Source organism: Canis lupus, chromosome 14, assembly GCF_003254725.2.
Source record: "Canis lupus dingo isolate Sandy chromosome 14, ASM325472v2, whole genome shotgun sequence".
In the NCBI taxonomy this organism is placed as follows: domain Eukaryota; kingdom Metazoa; phylum Chordata; class Mammalia; order Carnivora; family Canidae; genus Canis; species Canis lupus.
The window spans coordinates 51,981,944-52,001,756 of NC_064256.1; the positions used below are offsets into that span (position 1 = coordinate 51,981,944).

At 48.2% G+C, this 19,813-nt stretch overlaps 1 protein-coding gene across 2 annotated transcripts; it reads left to right on the forward strand.

Annotated features, from left to right (window-relative positions):
* Positions 1-1,818: 1,818 nt before the first annotated feature.
* Positions 1,819-13,656, forward strand: LSMEM1 (leucine rich single-pass membrane protein 1). 2 transcript variants are annotated; one of them, XM_035698369.2, is made up of 4 exons: positions 1,819-2,933; positions 7,311-7,442; positions 9,265-9,390; positions 13,040-13,656. In XM_035698369.2, exons 2-4 carry the CDS (start codon positions 7,316-7,318, stop codon positions 13,168-13,170), a joined length of 384 nt encoding a protein of 127 aa, XP_035554262.1. In that variant the 5' UTR covers positions 1,819-2,933; positions 7,311-7,315; the 3' UTR covers positions 13,171-13,656. The 2 variants fall into 2 exon arrangements, with proteins under 2 accessions (XP_035554262.1, XP_025320465.1); XM_025464680.3 differs by having other exon boundaries at positions 1,823-3,141.
* Positions 13,657-19,813: the final 6,157 nt, after the last annotated feature.

Sequence of the window (19,813 nt, forward strand, 5' to 3'; positions counted from 1 at the left end):
TGACCTACTAGAGCTGCTGGATTGAGCCTCTGGCCTTACTTTTCATTCATTAATTTTTCTTTCTGGGAGATTTCTAGAACAGTTTCCCAATCTTCATGAAATTACCTTCCTGTATTTAGCTCCTTACCTGTTTCCTCGAATTCTAGAGCCTGCCAAGATTCTGCACCTCCCCCATCAGTGATGGGCCTCTGGAGGTCTGCTAAGGCAGATTAACAACCACTAGCTCTTCCGTATTCAGCACATTTGTTGAAATCTTGTTCAGCATTGTTTCTTTCAATTTTCATTCTTGTAGTATTGTAATTTTTATTCCTATTCTGCTTTTTTTACTGGGGTTTTAGGAGGAAGACGAGAGAAATGAGTTAATCTACATATTAAATTTATAGATGGGTACATTTTTTTAATAAATTTATTTTTTATTGGTGTTCAATTTGCCAACATATAGAATAACACCCAGTGCTCATCCCATCAAGTGCCCCCCTCAGTGCCCATCACCCAGTCACCCCCACCCCCGCCCACCTCCTTTTCTATAGATGGGTACGTCTTCATGAAATTTATTTATGGGTGATTGCTCAACAAGGATTACTGGGGATTCAGTGTATAAAAATGTTTGAGTTTTCTTGAAAGTAGTAAAACAGTGTATGATAGACGAGCTTATTCCTTGATTCTTTGTTATTCCTGCTGGTTTAAAGGAATTTTAAATGGTCCCTGCCTACTAAGTTCTTTATTTTGAGGCTCAAGCTTTAATTTTGGAGCATCCAGCATTCCATGATTCAAGTCTCTAATGGCATTGACTGAATTTCCTGGGGTTTGAATCCAGATAAAGTATTGAAATAAAAATTAAATACTTTTTTTTTTTAAGATTTTATTTATTTATTCATGAGAGAGAGAGAGGAAAAGACACAGGCAGAGGGGGAAGCAGGCTCCATGCAAGGAGCCTGTCATGGGACTCGATCCCGGGACTCCAGGATCATGCCCTGGGCTGAAGGCAGATGCTCAACCACTGAGCCACCCAGGGATCCCCCAAATTAAGAAATACTTAAAATGCCCCCAGACAAAACAATTCAGGTGAGAATACCTATTTTCTTCTGGTAACTCTGAACTCTTCTTGATGTGGTCTTTCAGGTATGTAATAGATAAAATGAGGTATGTTATCTTGCTTTGTTAAGTGGTTCTCCAGAACTGGAGACAATTGGTCATAAGCCATAAAAACTTTCATCCCCTTCACTGGCTTCAAATAATGGTTTTATTCAGATTTGTGGTGTAAGGATTGCTTAGGCTCCATCTTCTTCATCCCTGAAGGGGAAATGATACGTCACAGGCTTGTAAGGTTATAGGAGAGAGAAAAACACAGTAAATGCTCAAAATGAGGCTATCCTATTTCTTCAAAGGTTCGATGGTTTAAGATAGATCAGATAGTTGGAAGATTATGTCAAAAACAGGTTCATAAAAAAAAAAAACAGGTTCATAACAGCAAACACATTCTCATTTTTCAAGGAATTTGGCATAGTTTTTTTATTTTTTTTAAGATGATTTATTCATGACAGACACGGAGAGAGAGCAAGAGAGGCAGAGACACAGGCAGAGGGTGAAGCAGGCTCCCTGCCGGGAGCCCGATGTGGGACTTGATCCGGAGTCTCCAGGATCATGCCCTGGGGCTGAAGGCGGCGCTAAACCGTTGGGCCACCCGGGCTGCCCTTGGCATAGCTTTTTAATGTATAATATACCTCTGAGAAGACAGAGGTTACATCATTTTCCTCCATGAACTGGCCTGCTGGTACAGATGAAGCTTAAGAAAATGGCATTCCTGGGATCCCTGGGTGGCGCAGCGGTTTGGTGCCTGCCTTTGGCCCAGGGCGCGATCCTGGAGACCCGGGATCGAATCCCACGTCGGGCTCCCGGTGCATGGAGCCTGCTTCTCCTTCTGCCTGTGTCTCTGCCTCTCTCTCTCTCTCTCTCTCTCTCTCTGTGACTATCATAAAAAAATAAAAAAAATAAATTAAAAAAAAAAGAAAATGGCATTCCTTTCCTCTCAAAATACAGTGAGGTCTATACTGAATATAAATGTAGATTTATTTATTCATGAGAGACACGGAGAGAAGAGACACAGGCAGAGGGAGAAGCAGGCTCCACACAGGGAGCCCGAGGTGGGACTCGATCCCAGGACCCCAGAATCATGCCCTGAGCCAAATGCAGATGCTCAACCCCTGAGCCACCCAGGCATCCCCTGAATATAAAATTAAAGGGAGTTGGGTGAAGCAAACATTTTCTCATTGACGTGCAAAGTGTTTCAAGGATGAATAACGTCCGTCTAGACGTAGCAAGGGAAGGTGGGACTAGACAGGACTGCACGTCCGCTGCCTACCTCGCCCTCAGTGTCCTGCTGGGGTAGTCGGTCCCTGTGGCCTGCAGATGGGACTGGGCATGGCAGGTCTCACTGTAGCTTCTTTCGTGTACACCAGAGGGCAGAAGCTCCTTGGCATGTGTGTGAGGGAACCACGCAGGAGAAAGCCTGACGTTCCTGAGAAACGTGCATAGAAACTCCGAAAGAATCAAGCCCCTGGGGAGAAAGGGCCGTGGATGACATGTGCTCTCGGCCATCCGACCTCCCACTCACAGCGCTGTTTGGTAGCTGCTGGGAGCCCCAGGGGGTGTCTGACGGTCACCCTGGGTTGTCACCACCCTATCCTGCCCTTGTTGGCTGCGGTCTGGGGGCCCGGGCCAGCTGGCCTCTGCGGGTTAATACCCGGGCGCCTAGGGTGGCGCAAGTGCTGGCAACGGGTCAGCTTCCACAGTCACAGCGGCCAAATAAGGACATTAACTTCGGCCCAGTAAGAACCTTCTCCATTACCAGTTGAATCAAGGCAAAGTGGATTCTTTTGAAAGCATAGTTTCAGTAATACCTTCACGAGAAACCTTAAGACATTTTGAAAAAAGTTAGTATTTGGAACCTGACATTGCTTGGCTAGACGAACCCTAAATCTAGTCCGGCATCGTGCTGGGGTTCCGGGGCCTGCGGGAGCACCCGTGCGCTGAAGGAAGGCAAAGGACCACAGAGTTTGCAAAAAGTTTTATTACAGTTGCTTCTGAACAGTTTTTTTTTTTTTTTTTCCTGGTAACCTAGCAGGCAAAGCTCACATTTTTGTAAGTAATTTGCATGCTATTACTCTCCCCACACTGAATTATATGATTCTTGAGGCTGGGATGTTTTTTTGTTGCATGCGCTCTGTGCTTTTAACTTTTGATAGAAGTGATTTAGACTTGATTTAAAAAATTAATTCCTGAATGTGAAGAGGCACCGACTCTGAAATGGAATTAAGGAACAAATTACCATGACTCACTCAATAAAGCTCCCTATTAGCTTTGAATTAAGCCCTATTATAACAATTCTGATCCCGTGGCAAGCGGTGCCGGTGTGCTATTTCTGTGCTTTGATTCCGAGCACCTATGGGAAAAAAAAGAGCAAAGCAATTTTCCATAGACAACTATTTTGTCAGAATATTTATTTGTAGGTAGTGAAAGGATTCTCAAATGATAATAAGAATCAGCTGTGAGCGTTGATCTAAGCTGGAGGAAAACGGACTTACTTACATGTTGTGGGGCAAAGGTCTGAGAAAGGGCTCCATCGACCGGCTGCTGCTTTGGTCGGTCTTAATGGGATCTGCACAGCAGCGTGAGGGAGGGGGGCTGAGCTAGTGGGATGCAGAATTTAGTGACTGTGGCCTCTCCAGCCCCGCTGGTTGCTGCCCTATACGGAGAGATAGCAACAACTGGATGTCAACAGCATGGGCCCCGGTTTCAGGGGCCCATGCCATCCTATATCCGTTTTCGCCCTTGGGGGCCGCGAACCACAGCCAGCCAACTCCATTTTCCTTACTAGTTCCTTATTGTCCTCTTGCATGTTGAGTTAATTTAAAAATATATGAAAGTGGCATCCATTTATTTTTGTGACTTCACCCTGAAGAAGAAATTCACTTTCAGGGCACTTCCTAGCTTATTCTAAGTTCCTGCCTTAGTGCTTTTGGGTTTGATGTTGTGCTGAGTCACCTTTGTAGTCACTAGAAGCAAGCTTGGCTCATAATTTGGAGATTTAATCAGCTGCCCTGCTCTTAGGTTAGCTCACTGCGGCCAGGATTTTCTGGTTGGTCCTCCACTTTGTAAACGTCGATTGAGCTTCAGTATGAGATCTGAGCGATCGGAATTCCGTTCCTAAAGGGGAAGCTAAGGCCTAAGGACGTTATGTCAGAGATCCAAAAATGAACCACACGTCAGTCACCAGGCCCAAAATAGAAGCTGTGGCTGGAGTGATGATCCTGTGATGTGACACACACACAACCTTTAGCCCTCATCAAATATTAGTATTTGGGATAATAAAGTATAAGAGATGATAAAATGCAAAACATTTCTAAAAGAATAGAGATCTGTGACCGGGGCTCAGCCATTCTGGTTTCATCTATGAGAGGATAAGATCGGATTGATCTCCAAGGCTCCTTTATTTTACATGCTGCTGCTGCTGCTTTTTAAAGAAATGATCATGTCATTCCCTTAGGAATGCTCCATGAGGTATATTTGGAATTCAGTAATATCAATATCTAAGGTGCTTCAGTAGCAGCTAATCTAAGATACCCAGAGAATTCTATTTTTTTTGTTAATTAAAATTTCAAGATAACTGAACCACCTTGTTTAGTTTTTAGCTTTGAGAAAACGTTTAATTAGACCATGACATTTTAAAAAAAGATTTATCTGTTCATTTCAGAGAGAGAGCATGTGTGATGGGAGGAGCAGAGGGAGAGGGAGAGCATCCCAAGCAGACTCCCCGCTGAGCTTGGAGCTGGGATTGGGGCTCGACCCCACCACCCTGAGATCATGAGCCGAGATCAAGAGGCAGGTGCAGCTGACTGAGCCACCTAACTCCCCAGGCCATTTTGAACCCACTGTCTTCCTTAGGGCTTTGGGAGCATATTTTTTCCCAAATACTAGTGGGTTTCAGGTATCACTGGGACATTCTTGGTTTTAATATTTTAGACGGCAATGTAGTCTACTTAGTAAACGGCTGATTCTTTTATCAGATCTTCTACAAGTGTTCACACCTTTCTTTTTTTCTGAATTTGGTTTCTCCTACTTTTCTTCATTCTGTAACTGCTATTAAAGGAAAATTTTTAAATGTTTATGGGACAAAGCGTATGGCTTTATATCAGCAGGCACAGAGTTTACGGACTTTACCAGAGTCCAGGTGGATAGCACATGGGGATTTTTTACACCCAGTTTTATTTCTATGCTTGTATTTATTATTAACTGCCTCAAATTCTTTTGGAAATGGTGAGCTTCAAATCTTGAATGAAATATTTTAGTTGCTCCGACTTCACAAAAGTCACTGGCGTGTACGTTTGACATTGGGCATTTGAAGAATAGGATTGGTGCCCACCCTAAGGAGTTTGCAGGCAGTTGGGAAAGTCAAAGATGTGGCAATAAATGCTGGAAAACTGTAGAAGTGTTCTGATGGGAGAATGCACCGCGTCGAGCAAAGGCACAAAGGAAAAGCAGGTTGATTCTTAGAGGACCTGAGGTTTGAGCTGAGCCTTGAAAGACAGCGAGGGAGGGATGTGGAGAAGAAAGGAGGACACGGCGAACTCTGAAGCAAGAGGCCCGCTCGCAGCCCTGCAACTACCTGTACCATCTGGACCTTTCACCAGCCGAGCTTCGATTTCCTCCCTCGTGGGAAGGAGGGGGACCAGACCAGACCGTGTCTATACTCCCTTTCACATCAAGGCCCTGAATCACCAGTAGACTCATTTTAGGCAAAGAGGGAACTGTGACAGAGATGGCTTTGACAGTAATTTGAATTTGTCTTCCTAGAGCCCTTCATTTCATGTACTTAAAAGGCCACAAGGTCTCTGTTGTCCTGGAGAGACCTCTTAAAATAGACCTTTGGAACCATTCAGGCTTTTCAGGGTTGCTTGAAGTTGTGCTTCAAGAAAATAGTACCTTAAATGTAAGCCTCACTTAAAAAAAAAAAAAAAAAGATTTTATTTATTTGAGAGACAGAGAATGAGCAAGAGAGAGAGCACGAGCGGGGTGAGGGGCGGAGGGAGAAGCAGGCTCCCCATTCGGCAGGGAGCCTGATGCAGGGGTGAAACCCAGGAATCTGGGATCACAAAGGCAGACTTAACCCACTGAGCCACTCAGGTGCCCCGTAAGCCTCACTTTTAAAATTCTGTATTATATAAGTGACCTCGATCTAAGGAAATTCAGGAGGAAGAGACCTCAGATGTCCCAGAGTCTAGCCTCCAACCCACCGTATGGTTCCTGTCTGTAGCCCCTGAGCTTGCAAAGATTTTGTCTGGAGGACTGAGCCAGCATCTCCTGGCTAAAGGATACATTTAGGGTAGAGACTCTTTTGCCACATTGAGGGAGAATATAACAATTGCAGTTTTGCACAGTCGATTGAGCGCTCAACTCCTGATTTCAGCTCAGGCCGTGATCTCAGGGTTGTGGGATCAAGCCCCGTGTCAGGCTCCTGTCAGTGTGGCGTCTGCTTGAGATTCTCTCTCTCCTCTCTCTGCCCCTCACCCCTGCTCTCTCTGTCTCAAAAAAACCCCAAAAACAAACCACATAGAATCTTTAAAAGAAAATTGCAGTTTTGTTTTAAAGCCTCATGCAATTAGGAGGGTTCATGGTGCTGTTCTCTTCCTCCCTCGGAATCTTTGGGCCACAGGCCAACTGGCTTAGTCTTATCTTTCTGTGCCTTTATACCTACTTTTCTTGGGTGAAGAATTTGAGGCATCTCAGCAGAACATACATGCTGTCATAAAGAAAGCTGTGTAGGGCAGCCCGGGTGGCTCACTTAGTGCCACTTTCAGCCCAAGGCGTGATCCTGGAGACCCAGGATCGAGTCCCACGTCGGGCTCCCTGCATGGAGCCTGCTTCTCCCTCTGTCTGTGTCTCTGCCTCTCTCTATGTGTGTCTCTCATGAATTAAAAAAAAAAAAAGGCTATGTAAAAGTGAATTACAAAATGAAAAGCAGGCCCAGGGAAAGCAGGGAGAGCTGAGAAATCCGAGGAGGCAGGGAGGGGAGGACGTTCAGAGAAGTGAGACATCAAGGGCTCAGCTTGGGCCACTCACTGGAGCTGAGCCACTGAGCAAAAGAACAGGCCCCAAGGGGTCCCCACAGGCCCTGGGCCCCTGGACGACCTAGCTTTAATGGGGCTTCAGCTGGGGGTAAGGCATGTGGCTGCGGCCTCCCGCGGCCTGTGACTCCTGTGACGTGGGGCTCCCGGGCCCAGCCTTCCACCTCATGGCAGGTTTTCTTCCAGGAACGATGACTCACTGCTCCCCAGATGCCGGCTCTCGGGGTTCGCCCGAGGGGAGGAAGCTGTACGTCGTGGACTCCATAAACGACCTACACAAGCTCAGCCTCTGTCCCGCCGGGTCACAGCCCCTGTTCCGTATGTGTGCCCTCCCAGCTTGCTGGCCCTCCCGGCTTCCAGGCCACGCTGCTGGTGTGGACCTGGGTTGGGGGGAAGATAGTGGGGGGGACCGGGGTGGGGGGTAGGAACAGCTTAGGAGGGAAGTGCTAGTTATTATTAGGCAGTTTTTGGTTTTGTTCTCTTAGTCTTTGACAGGCTTATGGGCTTCCTTGGCTCCTAAGCAAGATTTGGGATCTGTCTTCAAGGGTGCTGAGAAGTCCTGGGGCGCTGTCCCCCGGCCAGGCGTGGGGGCTCCCAGAGGCTCCTCATCCCTCTCGGCTGCTGCCGGACCTTCCGGGGGCCACAGCCAGGCCCCCCGGGTGCCCATTTCCCTGGACAGCTCTCGTTCATTCATAGCGGATTGCGGAGAAGATGCCGCACACGTTCATCCCGCTTTTACAAAGTCCTGAAAATGTTGTTGGGCTAAGAAGTCCCCTTCGTTTCCTACTTCCACGTTGCAAATGGCCCCAGTTAAAGGGTGAACACGGGAAGGGGAAAAGCAAAACTCTACTAAATACTAAGCCCCATTTTTCCAGCTTCAACTTTGACATTCAAACACAGGCCCTAATATTCCACTGGCCGCCTGTTGCGTTCCCGCCCCAAATCCACATCTATTAGTCCCCTTCTAAATCCTTCCCGAGGTCTCACTATCTGCTTCATTTTGGTGTGTTCAGGTTCTCACTTGCTTTCACTGCCGCCAGTCTCATAGACAGGTCCTGGGGGCCAGCTAGGGCCGTCGCTTCCATGAGGGAGCACGGTGGTGGCAGGGCACGGGGCTGTGCTCCGCAGCCCAGGACAAGGCCACCCACCGGGCTAGGCTGCGGGACTAGGCGGCGGGACTGATGCTGTGGGAGAGGACACACGGGGCGGCAGCAGCCTGCGTTACCCTCAGTTTCTCGATGTCAGTTAATTTACCTAGAGTGTCACTGGGCACACAGGCCTCACGGCGTGATGGCCAGACGCAGGCATTTCAGGCTGCGGGGACCCCAGCTGCGTTCCGGGGTGCAGGCTGATTCCAGGGCACCGCATGGGAAGAACCCTGTTTGGGGAGCAGGGCCCTCCCAAGGAAGCTCTAAGGAGCCTGAATACCTCGGGCCGTTTTCCTGTTTAAATGGACAGAGGCTCCCCTATGGCTCCCCCATAGCTTCCCCGATGGCTCCCCGATGGCTCCCTGATGGTTCCCCTGATGGCTCCCTGATGGTTCCCCCATGGTTCCCCCATGGCTCCCCCGATGGCTCCCCCGGTGGCTCCCCCAAGGCTCCCCGATGGTTCCTTGATGGCTCCCCTGATGGTTCCCCCCCATCAATGGCTCCCCATGACTCCCCGATGGCTCCCTGATGGTTTCCCCGGTGGCTCCCTGATATTTCCCCCAATGGCTCCCCGATGACTCCCCCGATGGCTCCCTCGATGGCTCCCCCATGGCTCCCCTATCGCTCCCCCATGGCTCCCCCATGGCTCCCCGATGGCTCCCCGTGCAAGGAGCCTGCCAGGTGACACCTTCTACTCAGGAGATGGCCCCAGGCGGCTGTGTTCCCTCCGGGGTCACGTCGGGAGGAAGGGCGCGAGGCCTCCAGGACTCTGACCCCTGATGGCACCTAGGGACCCCCCCCAAGCCCGCGCTCCCCTCTTCAGGGTTACCAGCACCTTGAACCACCGCGAGGAGGCTGCGAAGCCGCCTGCGCTTTGAACCCCGACGGGAGGAGGCGACCCCAACCTGGGCCCGGCCTGTCCTGCAGCAGGTCGCGGCCCGGCCCCGCGGCTGCGCTCCGGCTCTCGTCACTGTCCCTCTGCTCCCTGTCAGCCCCCCAGGAGGAGCTCCCGGACACCCGCGACCCGGGACACGGCGGCCGGGGCCTGTTCTTTATGGGGCTGATAACTGTGCTGATTGTCAGCCTGGCGCTGGTCTCCTTCGTGATTTTTCTAACAGGTAAGGCCGCGCCCCTGTTCTCATCACCTACACGCGGCCTGCCGGGGCTTTGGCTGTGTCCTGCGGCGGGCGGTGACCGCGGGGCTCCCCGCTGGGGGGGGGCGCACGGGCACCGGGACACACGCCCACCACGGGGCCGACGGGCACCGGGACACACACCCACCACGGGGGGCCCCACGGGCACGGGCACCAGGACACACGCCCACCACGGGGGCCCACGGGCACGGTGATCCCACCCTCCGCCCCGCACGTGCGGCCCACGAGCCCGGGGCAGGTTTTCTCCCGTCCCGGGAATCAGCTGCAGGGTCCCGGGTGCAGCGCGAGGGGGCGGTGGGGCCACTGGCCTCCCGGTGGGCACTGGCTGCTCTGCCGCGCGGCCCCGCCCCGTGACCCGGGCTGGCGCACACCGCCCCTCGGCCGCAGACCCCTCGCGCCCCCTGCTCGTTGCCTCCGCCCCTGCAGCCCGCAGCGCCCGCGAGCCCCCCCCCACCCCCGGGGGTCGCATCCCTGGGGCGCCCCGTGGAAGGAGCCCGCGGGGAGGGGGTCGTCTCCCCCTCCTTCCCCCAGGCCCGGCAGCCCCCGAAACTCCTAAGCGGGGAGCGGAGCCTGGTCTGGGGAACGCCTTTAATCTAGATTCACTCAGGATTAATCCTGCGGTAGTGGTGGTGATGGGGGTGATGGGGGAGACAGGCGGGCTGAGGGCGTGACCTTTAAAAAAAAAAAAGGGACAGAGCATGAGCGGAGGGGGCTGTAGGGGCAGAGGGAGAGGGAGAAGCAGGGGCTTGCGCGGGGCTCGATCCCCGGACCCCAGGATCACGACTTGAGCTGAGGGCAATCGCTTAACCCACTGAGCCCCCGGGCGCCCCAGGTGCGACTGTTCAGAGCTTCAGACCCCTTTTCTTCCCCAAGGCCCTCCTTCCAGCTGGAAGGTCTTTCCGCAGCTGGGGGCAAGGACCTCCCGCGGTTGGGGCTCCCGGGCCCCGCCCCGCCCTCTGGCGCTTAGAAGCCGCAGTGGCAACCCTCCTCCCTCTAAGGGCGCCCTTGCATCCGTCAGCTGCATGTGGCTTGTTCCTGAACCTTCGGGGCCAGAAAGGTCCCATGGGCAGTGCTCTTCTGAAATGTTATACCAACAAAAATTACTGCTCCACATACCATTCTGTTTACTGAGTTCCACTACTGGGAAACGTTGGGAATGCCCCCCGACAGGAGAGCCCCCCAAAGAACTCTCTTCTGCGGGATCATAGGTAGGATAAGGATGATGACAAATGCTAGATTTGGGGTGCGCACTGTTGCACACACTGTGCTAAGCACGTGATGTCTGCTCACACTCTCGACTCTGTGGTGTAGGATCTACTATTATTCTGGTTTTACAGATGCTGAGGCTTCGATTCATGACGGTGCCCGAGGTCCACAGCTACTAAGTCCCCAAAGACACTCCTGCCTGACCTCACAGAGCATGCACCTTAGCACCGTCATTATAAATAGGATTTATTTTATATTTGCTGCTGGTGTTTTATATTGAGGGTAAAGTTATATTAAGAAATAGGAAGACATGAATAGAGAAGAATGTCTTTATGGGGCGGTTGCTCTGTGCCAGACACATAAGTACATTATCTTAAATCTTTACCTCTTGGGCCGCCCCGGTGGCTTAGGGGTTTAGCGCCGCCTGCAGCCGGGGGTGTGATCCTGGAGACCCTGGATCGAGTCCCACGTCGGGCTCCCTGCATGGAGCCTGCTTCTCCCTCTGCCTCTGTCTCTGCCTCTCTCTCTCTCTCTCTCTCTGCATCTCTATGAATAAATAAATAAAATCTTAAAAAAAAACAAAAATCTTTACCTCTTAAGATAGTATTTAATGTTTCTATTTCACCGAAGCAAGACTAAGGCCCAGAGAGCCTACCTCTCCGTGTTTACCGTGCAAATCAGAGCAGCCCTGAGATCCAAGCCCTCATCTGTCCGGATCCAGAGCTCCCCTGGCCTCGGTGAATAACGGGCAATAAACGCAATAAAGCAATAAATGAAGGATCTCGTGTGGTTTTCAGACAAAACTTAACCTAAGACCAGAGTTGGCCCCGGCATCTGGAAGTGACCTTGGCCTGTGCTCATCTTTAACATGGAAATCTTTTTGCTCTCAGTGGTATTTAGTGCAGATTTGTAGCCTTTTCACTGAAGTGAAAGAACCTGTATTCTTTATAACTCTGGTCTTTTTACATGAGAGAGAGAGAGACAACTTATTTTATACTGATTACTTTCTTATTAGAGCATGGGGCCTTATGTTTTTGTCATAATCTCTGTCCTATAAAGAAATAATTGACAGCAAGGGTGGATGACTATGGATGCCTCAGGTCACGGTTTCTAGTGGCCAAGTCGTGTATTCTAGAGACTACTTAGGGGCATGGGATGTTACCAAGTGTTGCCTGAAGAGAAAAAGGATTCTCTGGTCAAATGCATTTGAGAATTGCTGAGTCAGATAATGCTCAAAGTTTTTTTTTTTTTTTTTTTTTTAATATTGTAATTTTTTTTTACTTCTGAGTTTCCAAGAGACAAGTCAGTATATAATTTTTCTCTGAAATTTTTGCACATGCAACTTTTTTTGGGGGGGATTTTAATTTGGAATTAAATTAAAATTTAAGTGGAATCCACTTAAGCCAACATGGCTGCTGCTTCCTTCTCTGACTAATGTTCTAGAAGGTTCCCAAGAGGGGAAAGGATATCATGTGTTAGGAATTTACTTCAGTTTCACATTTTTTCCCAGAGGCAAGTGGTATTTCTGCCTTGCTCTGCAGCAAGTCTCAATTAAGATCCTTCCTTCATGTCTTGGGCCATCCTTTATCCAGCATAAGTTTTCAGACGTGAGGAAGAACCAGCTTCTGAGCAATAGTTTGTCCTGAGCCTGGCAGGGGAAGCTCTGATGTTTGGTTTACCTTCCCACATTAGTTTATCCACTAAGCTTCATGGCACGTTACCAGTATCATTAGCTCCTGAAAGATACCTTGGAAGAAACTTGCCTAAAATGGAAATCAAGAAGCTCAAATATTAAGTGTGGATTTTGTGCTGCGTTTTCTGGAAATTTTAACTCTGATAAGCAGACCTCAGGGTGTTCTGTTCCATAGCTGACTGTGTTGCCAGGAGTTCTGTTTATTTTGAAAATATTGTCTCTGCTCTTTTAGGATGGTCCGAGGGGAGTTATTACATATTCATTTATGGGCTGGTAATTCATAGCCAGCAGAGCCTATGTCAAAATAGGCTGAAACCCAGAAAACCTCATTTCCCGATGAGGAGCCAAAATCCTTTTGAGATGAAGTCTCTAAAAAAGACAATGTAACAGCCCCTTCTCTGACATGCTCATAATGAGGCACGCTGGAGGTTTCCTCTGGTTGCTCACAGTGATGTTTCTCAGCCAAAGTGTGTGCAGAGCTTCCAAAGGTAGTCTAAGCTGGCTCCAATAAATTGGAAAAATAATCCATTTGGTAGAGAACTGTAGTCTTCAGCAGTTTCTCTCCCGGGCTTCTGGGCTGCGTGGGATTATCGGAGCAGGGGACTTGCCAAGAGGGCCTTTCAGCATTCAGCTGAGCACCAACACAAGGCACTAACGAGTCCCGATGGAACAGTCTGGAAACCAGTGTAACACAGTCTGTTTTCTATTTTGAAGTTCAGACTGGAAACAAGATGGATGATGTGTCAAGAAGACTAACAGCCGAGGGAAAGGACATAGACGAGCTTAAGAAAATCAACAGCATGATTGTAAAGCTACTCAATCAACTGGACGCTGAGCAAAACTAAAGAACTGAGCATCTAAGAGCCGCTGCTAACACCTGAGCTTCGCACTCTTTCTGGGTGTGCGTGCGGTTCTGACCTGGGCACGTGCATTTCTGCAGGACCCCCAAAACATCTGGTCAGTGACCCCCGCCCTGGGGCCAACTTTCTGCTCTAGGGAGGGGAGCAGCTCCTAGGCAAAGGGGCTGGGGACAGCAGCCTTTAGAAAAGGGCTCGTTTTCTGAAAGGGTCCTCCCGCCCCGTTGGGGTTAGGGGTGGCTGGCGTGGCGGGGAACCAGCAGCGAGCAAGAGAATTCGCCTCTGTACCTACAACTTCTCTTACAAGAGGAGCTTTGTCAGCAGAGTAAGTTCACTGGGCCGGGGAGGTCCGTGGCACCCCGTGCAGCTTTATGACTTCCTGGGGGCGCCTAATGAAGTCAGCGAATGATTTGTAGTCAAGAGAACCAGGTGATAATTCTTTGCAATAAAAGATGTTCTGCTCAGGTGATTAAACTTTGACTCTTATTTCCCCAGGGGCAGGGGATGGCTGGACATCAGAGCTAGTGGCCTTCTGGTATTTGCTAGTAGTATTTCTATGTGTATGGGGGGAGGGGATGGGGGCTGGTGAAAAGCGAGAGCCTAATTTATTCAACCAATGTTTATTGAGCTCTTCCTTTGTGCAAACCATCTACTTTTCTTTTCTTTTTTTAATAATAAATTTTTTTATTGGTGTTCAATTTGCCAACATACAGAATAACACCCAGTGCTCATCCCGTCAAGTGCTCCCCTCAGTGCCCATCAACCAGTCACCCCCACCCCCCGCCCTCCTCCCCTTCCATCACCCCTAGTTCGTTTCCCAGAGTTAGCAGTCTTCCATGTTCTGTCTCCCTTTATGGTATTTCCTACCCATTTCTTCTCCCTTCCCCTCTATTCCCTTTCACTATTATTTATATTCCCCAAATGAATGAGACCATATAATGTTTGTCGTTCTGCGATTGACTTATTTCACTCAGCATAATACCCTCCAGTTCCATCCACGTTGAAGCAAATGGTGGGTATTTGTCATTTCTAATGGCTGAGGAATATTCCATGTATACATAAACCACATCTTCTTTATCCATCATCTTTCGATGGACACCGAGGCTCCTTCTGCAGTTTGGCTATTGTGGCCATTGCTGCTAGAAACATCGGGGTGCAGGTGTCCCGGCGTTTCATTGCATCTGTATCTTTGGGGTAAATCCCCAGCAGTGCAATTGCTGGGTCGTAGGGCAGGTCTATTTTGAACTCTTTGAGGAACCTCCACACAGTTTTCCAGAGTGGCTGCACCAGTTCACCTTCCCACCAACAGTGCAAGAGGGTTCACCATCTACTTTTCTTAGAAGAGTTTACATTCATTTGGGGAACCAAGGAAATGGTTTGGTTATATATAAATTACATAAACTTTGTTGGCGTCCTTTCTCATGAAAACAATCCTTCAGTGTTCTGAGGATTCCTTTGGAAGAAATCTGATAGGTTTGTGGTCTTTACTGAACTACAGTAGAAAATTGTATATTTGGAATATTTGCAACCCGCCCTGTTTTAGCCCCAAAGGTAAGATACACAGTTTATAAGACAGAGTGTGACATAAATGAGCTTATAAAGCTATGAGTCTTAGAAAACCTTTTACTTAATACAAATATATCGTGCAAGTTGACTGAAGAATGCATTGTGATTCAGTCATTTGGGGTTGATCAAACACCTGCCATTAACTATTAAACACATACACGAGCAGTTATGTTTTATGACACTAGTTGATGAAATACATCACAAGACATTTTACTTACCCATTTTTGCCCTCAAAAGCATTTGTCCTTTATACTCACTTAGTTAAAATTGATAGATATCATATAGAGTATTTTAATAATCTAAAATTTGTGTTTACTGGAAAATTCTTATTGAAACTGTTGATGGGTTGTGGCAAAATAATTTTATCTGGAGGGAGGGAGACAGAGAGAGAGAGAGAGAGAGAGAGTCCCAAGCAGACTCTCCACTGAGCAGGGAGGCGGACACAGGGCTCAATCCCAGGGCCCTGAGATCTCGACCTGAGCTGAAATCAAGAGGTGGACGCCCAACCAACTAAGCCACACAGGTGCCCCTTTGCTTTCATTTTAAACAGCTTTCTTGAGCTATCAACATATAAAAATTGTATATATGTAGGGTATAGAACTTGGTGTTTTGATGTATGTATACATTGTTGAATGAGCACCACAATGAAGCTAATTAACATATGTATCACCTCTATGGTTACTGTTTGTGTTTGGGGGGTGCGGGGTGAGAATATTTAAGATCTATCCTCAACACATTTCAGGCATACAGGACAGTATTGTTAACTGTCGTCACCGTGCTGGACATAAGGTCTTGAGAGAGGATTCGTCTTGTGTTACTGGAACTTTGTACCCTTTGCCTACACAGCTGTCAAATAGGGCCATTGAGACGCGGGCTGGGGAACTCAAACCTCCTGGTTCAGATCCTGCTGCCACTATTTACTGTGAGTTTTGGAAAATTAACTTCCGGTTGTTTATCAGCACAACCGCATAATTATAAAATCTATTTCTTAGTATTGCTGGGAGGCCTAAAAGAGATGATAAACCACTGAAATCAGAAACAAAGTAAGTACTAGTTGTTCTAGTAATTATTATTGTTAAACGCAGTAAGTGTGGGATGGTGGAAATAACCCACTACATTTAAACCTCTGCATTAAATCTTTGGGACTTAAAAAAAATAAAAATAAAAAATAAATCTTTGGGACTTAAAGCCAAAATATCTTTTCGGCTGCAGAGTTCAAGATCACAGCATCCTGAGCTCATCTGGCCACGGACGATAGGGTGAGAGCCTTTTTTTAGCAAAAAATTTACTATGCTGTAGGAGGTGATCAATAAATGCAGGAGGGTTTTATTGTTCCCCAAATAGTCTAGTCTGAAGACCATCAGGATCCCCACTTGCCTACTCTGAGATGGAGCCAGGAATCTGTGTGTCTGTCCTGCGCTAAGGGCTTGACCACAAGGTTCTAGGGGGAGGCGGAGCTAGCAAAGGAGGAGAAAAAGAAAGAGAAGAGACAGCCGACCTGAGACATGTCCTGATAGGAAAAGAATGTTTTGCATCATTCTTTGGACCCTGTTGTGTGTTCACAAGAGGCTGAGAGTTGTTTTTTTTTTCCCCCCTGGCAATGGGCTCCACTGTGTTGGGAGGATTCCACACACCTTCTGCCCCACCGCTCCCAGGCCAGGTAATTTCTAGTCCCCCTTCCCTGAGCCCCTCCGATTGTGCTGCTCTGGCAACCACCTGCAGGTGAGCATGGCCGAGCCCTTGCCATCACACTTGTTGACACCTGGCTTACTCCTCCAGAAAGGACCTGGGCCATCTGCCCGAGGCCCTGCGGGTGGACGTGGACGCCAATCTCCAAAGCCCAGCTTCTGGGTAAGAACAAAGCAACCCTGCAGGGGTAAAAATAACACAAAGCCATTGTTTGCCTTACTAAGGACAGCCCGTGGCAAAGGGCAGCGTCCTGCTGTGCATGTCCTGGGGAGTCACCCAAGGGTCTTAGGAAATGCGGCTCAAACCATTGTGTTCTAACCCATTTTTATTGCTTTGAAAGATAATTTCAGCGGAAACGAGATTTCTCTGAGTCAGGGTGTATAAAATGACTTTATCCCAGCTTAGCATAATGACCCCACTGGGGTCAGCCCGGGAGGAGGGAAGCTGGTAATCTAGCCCCTTTGTAAAGGAGTTTGCCCACAAGCAGCTGCAAAACGCAGGAAGGGCCAAGAGCTATCGCTCCGCGGGGGGCAGGAAGTGTATTTTTTTTTAAGAGGAAAAAATGAAAACATTCTTATTGGAACCTCTGTGCCCCTTTATTCTTATTTGGTGAAGACAAATGCTTCTCAGTAAACTTTTTTATGGGGAAAACATTACTGAAATGTAATCCTACTCTTTACGAAGGCGAAAAGGGTTATTTTTATTTTTTTAATTTAAGATTTTATTTATTTATTCATGAGAGAGGGGGAGAGAGACCGAGGGAGAAGCAGGCTCCCTGCAGGGAGGAACTCCATCCTGGGTCCCAGGACCAGGCCCTGAGCTGAAGGCAGACTCAGCCACTGAGCCACCCAAGGGTTTTTATTTTTTATTTTTAAAAGATTTTATTTACTTATTTACTTATTCATGAGAGACACAGAGAGAGAGAGGCAGAGACACAGACAGAGGGAGAAGCAGGCTCCCTGCAGGGAGCCCGACATGGGACTCCATCTCGGGTCTCCAGGATCAGGCCCTGGGCTGAAGGTGGTGCTAAACCGCTGAGCCACCCAGGTGTCCCCCAGGGGGTTTTAAAGACAGGTTGAAAAAGCAAGTGGGAAGCGAGCAGGGTGCAGTATCCAGCGGTGGGGACCGGGTCGGGCTTCCCGGAGCCCACGCTGCAGGGACCCGAGCGGAGGCTGTGGGGTGGTCCCTTCTCCTTCTCCCCCTGGGCTTCTGATCTAGGTGCTATGGTAGGTTAGTGACAGATGATTTTCCAACCTGGGGAAGTCACATGGGACATGCATTACCTTTGGTTGGGGAGGGGGGGCATTTTGATCATCATGTAGGTTTTATGAGAACAACTGATGAACTACATCCACGTCAAGTGCTTATAATGGTTATACTTCCAGCAGCTGATGATAATAGGCTGTCTTATGGTCTTACTCCGAGAGGCTCTGATACTTAAGGTTTTTTAAGAGAAATGTTATTCCTTGAACCAAAAGATTTGGTTAACATCCCCATATTTCTTGTTTTTAAATTATAACTAGCCAGAGAAAACACACAGAAGCATCTAATGTGCTGCTAAATGCCTGGCTCTGTGCTGGTTTCTTTATATAATTTTTTTTAATCACAAGAAGAGAACGTGTTAGATTTCTTTAAAAAAATGGGTCAGATGATTACTTGAGGCTGAAAAGTAAATTTAAAAAATGTTTTAAAAAATGTTTTCTTGTTTTCAGTTTGCTTCTATGGAACAAGTGAATTGTAATCACTGGAAACGGGGGTGGAGGGGGGAAGAATGTTTGTACAAGTAAGACCTAAGAACCCAGTATGAAGAAAAAAAAAAAAAAGAACCCAGTATGATCTATAACCACAGACAGATGGCAGGTCCCAGCGTGCCCGCGGGGGGGTCGCCTGGGAGGCTGAAGAAAAACCCTGATTCCAGATCCTACTCTCAGAGATTCTGATCTGGCAGGCAGGGGGCAGGGGTTGGGGGCTCATGTTTTTAAAAGGTTGCTGTAATGATTCAGGTCCTCACCTTGGGTGGGCCGCTGCCAGGTCACACTGTGTAAACAGAGTCACTTCTCATTTCCACTGCTTGTTTTTGCTCCTCGGTGCTGAGGACCGAATTCATCATTTGCCTCCCTTCACGGTCCATGACTGTCACTGGTTTCAGTTGACTGTTGATTATTTTGGCTTTGATTGTATTTTTTTTTATTTTTTTATTTTTGGTCCCACCACCTGTGTAGAGTTGACCTGCGGGTTTACTGGAAATGTGAGACACACAAACCTGAACAGGCAGGTAGACCGTCCAACAGCTTGTCTTTTCACATACGTTGGAAAGTGGTGCCTTTGACGTTGATCTAAAGACACAGATCTAAATGACTCAGATTTTAGGTTTTTGCTTGAGATAGGCGGTGCTGCCCAGGGAGTGGCCTGGCTGCAGGTGAGAAGGACCCACCTTTGCCCCATCCCTGCAGGTTATGTCAGAATCCACCTTGTCTTCATTTCGAATGAGAATGAGAACGTCCTGTCTTTCATATAGTCAGCTGAAGACATTTTATAGGTCCTTTGATGGAATATTGATGTTCCCTAGGGATTAAAAATAATGTTGGGGAATGGTCAGGTGCCCCACCTCTTTGATCCAACAGTTATAAGTGACCTAGAAACAACTCTATGGAGGTGGTGGGACAAAAAAACAAAACCCGGTTGAAAACTGGTCTTAACATGTAGTTGAATTTTCTGTCTTTGCAAGAGTTCATCTGGACAAAGCTTGAGTTGCCCCTGAATTTCCTTCACCATCTAGAAGAAATCAAACGGGGCCTGTAGGAAGTCACATGATTGGTCAGAAGGAAATTCGAGGAAGCTGTTACCTTTGTTTCAGGTCTTATTTTTTTCCTTCAGAGTTGGTCTTGCCAATAAAATACTAAAGATTTTTCTGTAGACCTTTGCTTTCAGGTGGGGAGCGTGGGGAGGAGGACGTGAGGGGAATGAGGGCAGAGGAGCAGAGAGCCCGTGGGCAAGGCTGTGGCATTTGCCATCTTCCCAGATAGAGGAAGATGTGGCTACTCTGTGCCTCCCCACAGGGATGAGGAAGCCATGGGCTGTGGGAAAAAGGAAATCATGATCCTAACTTTTTCTTGTTTTTGGCTTCCTCTGACTCTCGTGTCCCTTTTTAAATTTCGAAACCTGATGCATTATTCATGCATGAATCCTCAAAGACACAGATTGTAACAGGCTTGTTCCATCAGGAATATTCTTCCTGAAAGTGGAGTGCTGCTGCCACAGAGCATTTATTGTCTGGTGAACAAAGCAAGTAAGCCAAACAATTGAAAAACCAGTTAATAATTTAATTGTGGCTTCTCACGTGCCCAAAGGGCCTGATTTCCCAGGCCCTAGAGTC

Bases quoted from the DNA above. Each gene is read 5' to 3' on its own strand.
- LSMEM1 (XM_035698369.2), top strand. From the start codon at position 7,316: ATGACTCACTGCTCCCCAGATGCCGGCTCTCGGGGTTCGCCCGAGGGG. The intron at 7,443-9,264 runs GTATGTGTGCCC...GCTCCCTGTCAG, and splicing joins CGGGTCACAGCCCCTGTTCC to CCCCCCAGGAGGAGCTCCCG. The intron at 9,391-13,039 runs GTAAGGCCGCGC...TCTATTTTGAAG, and splicing joins CTTCGTGATTTTTCTAACAG to TTCAGACTGGAAACAAGATG.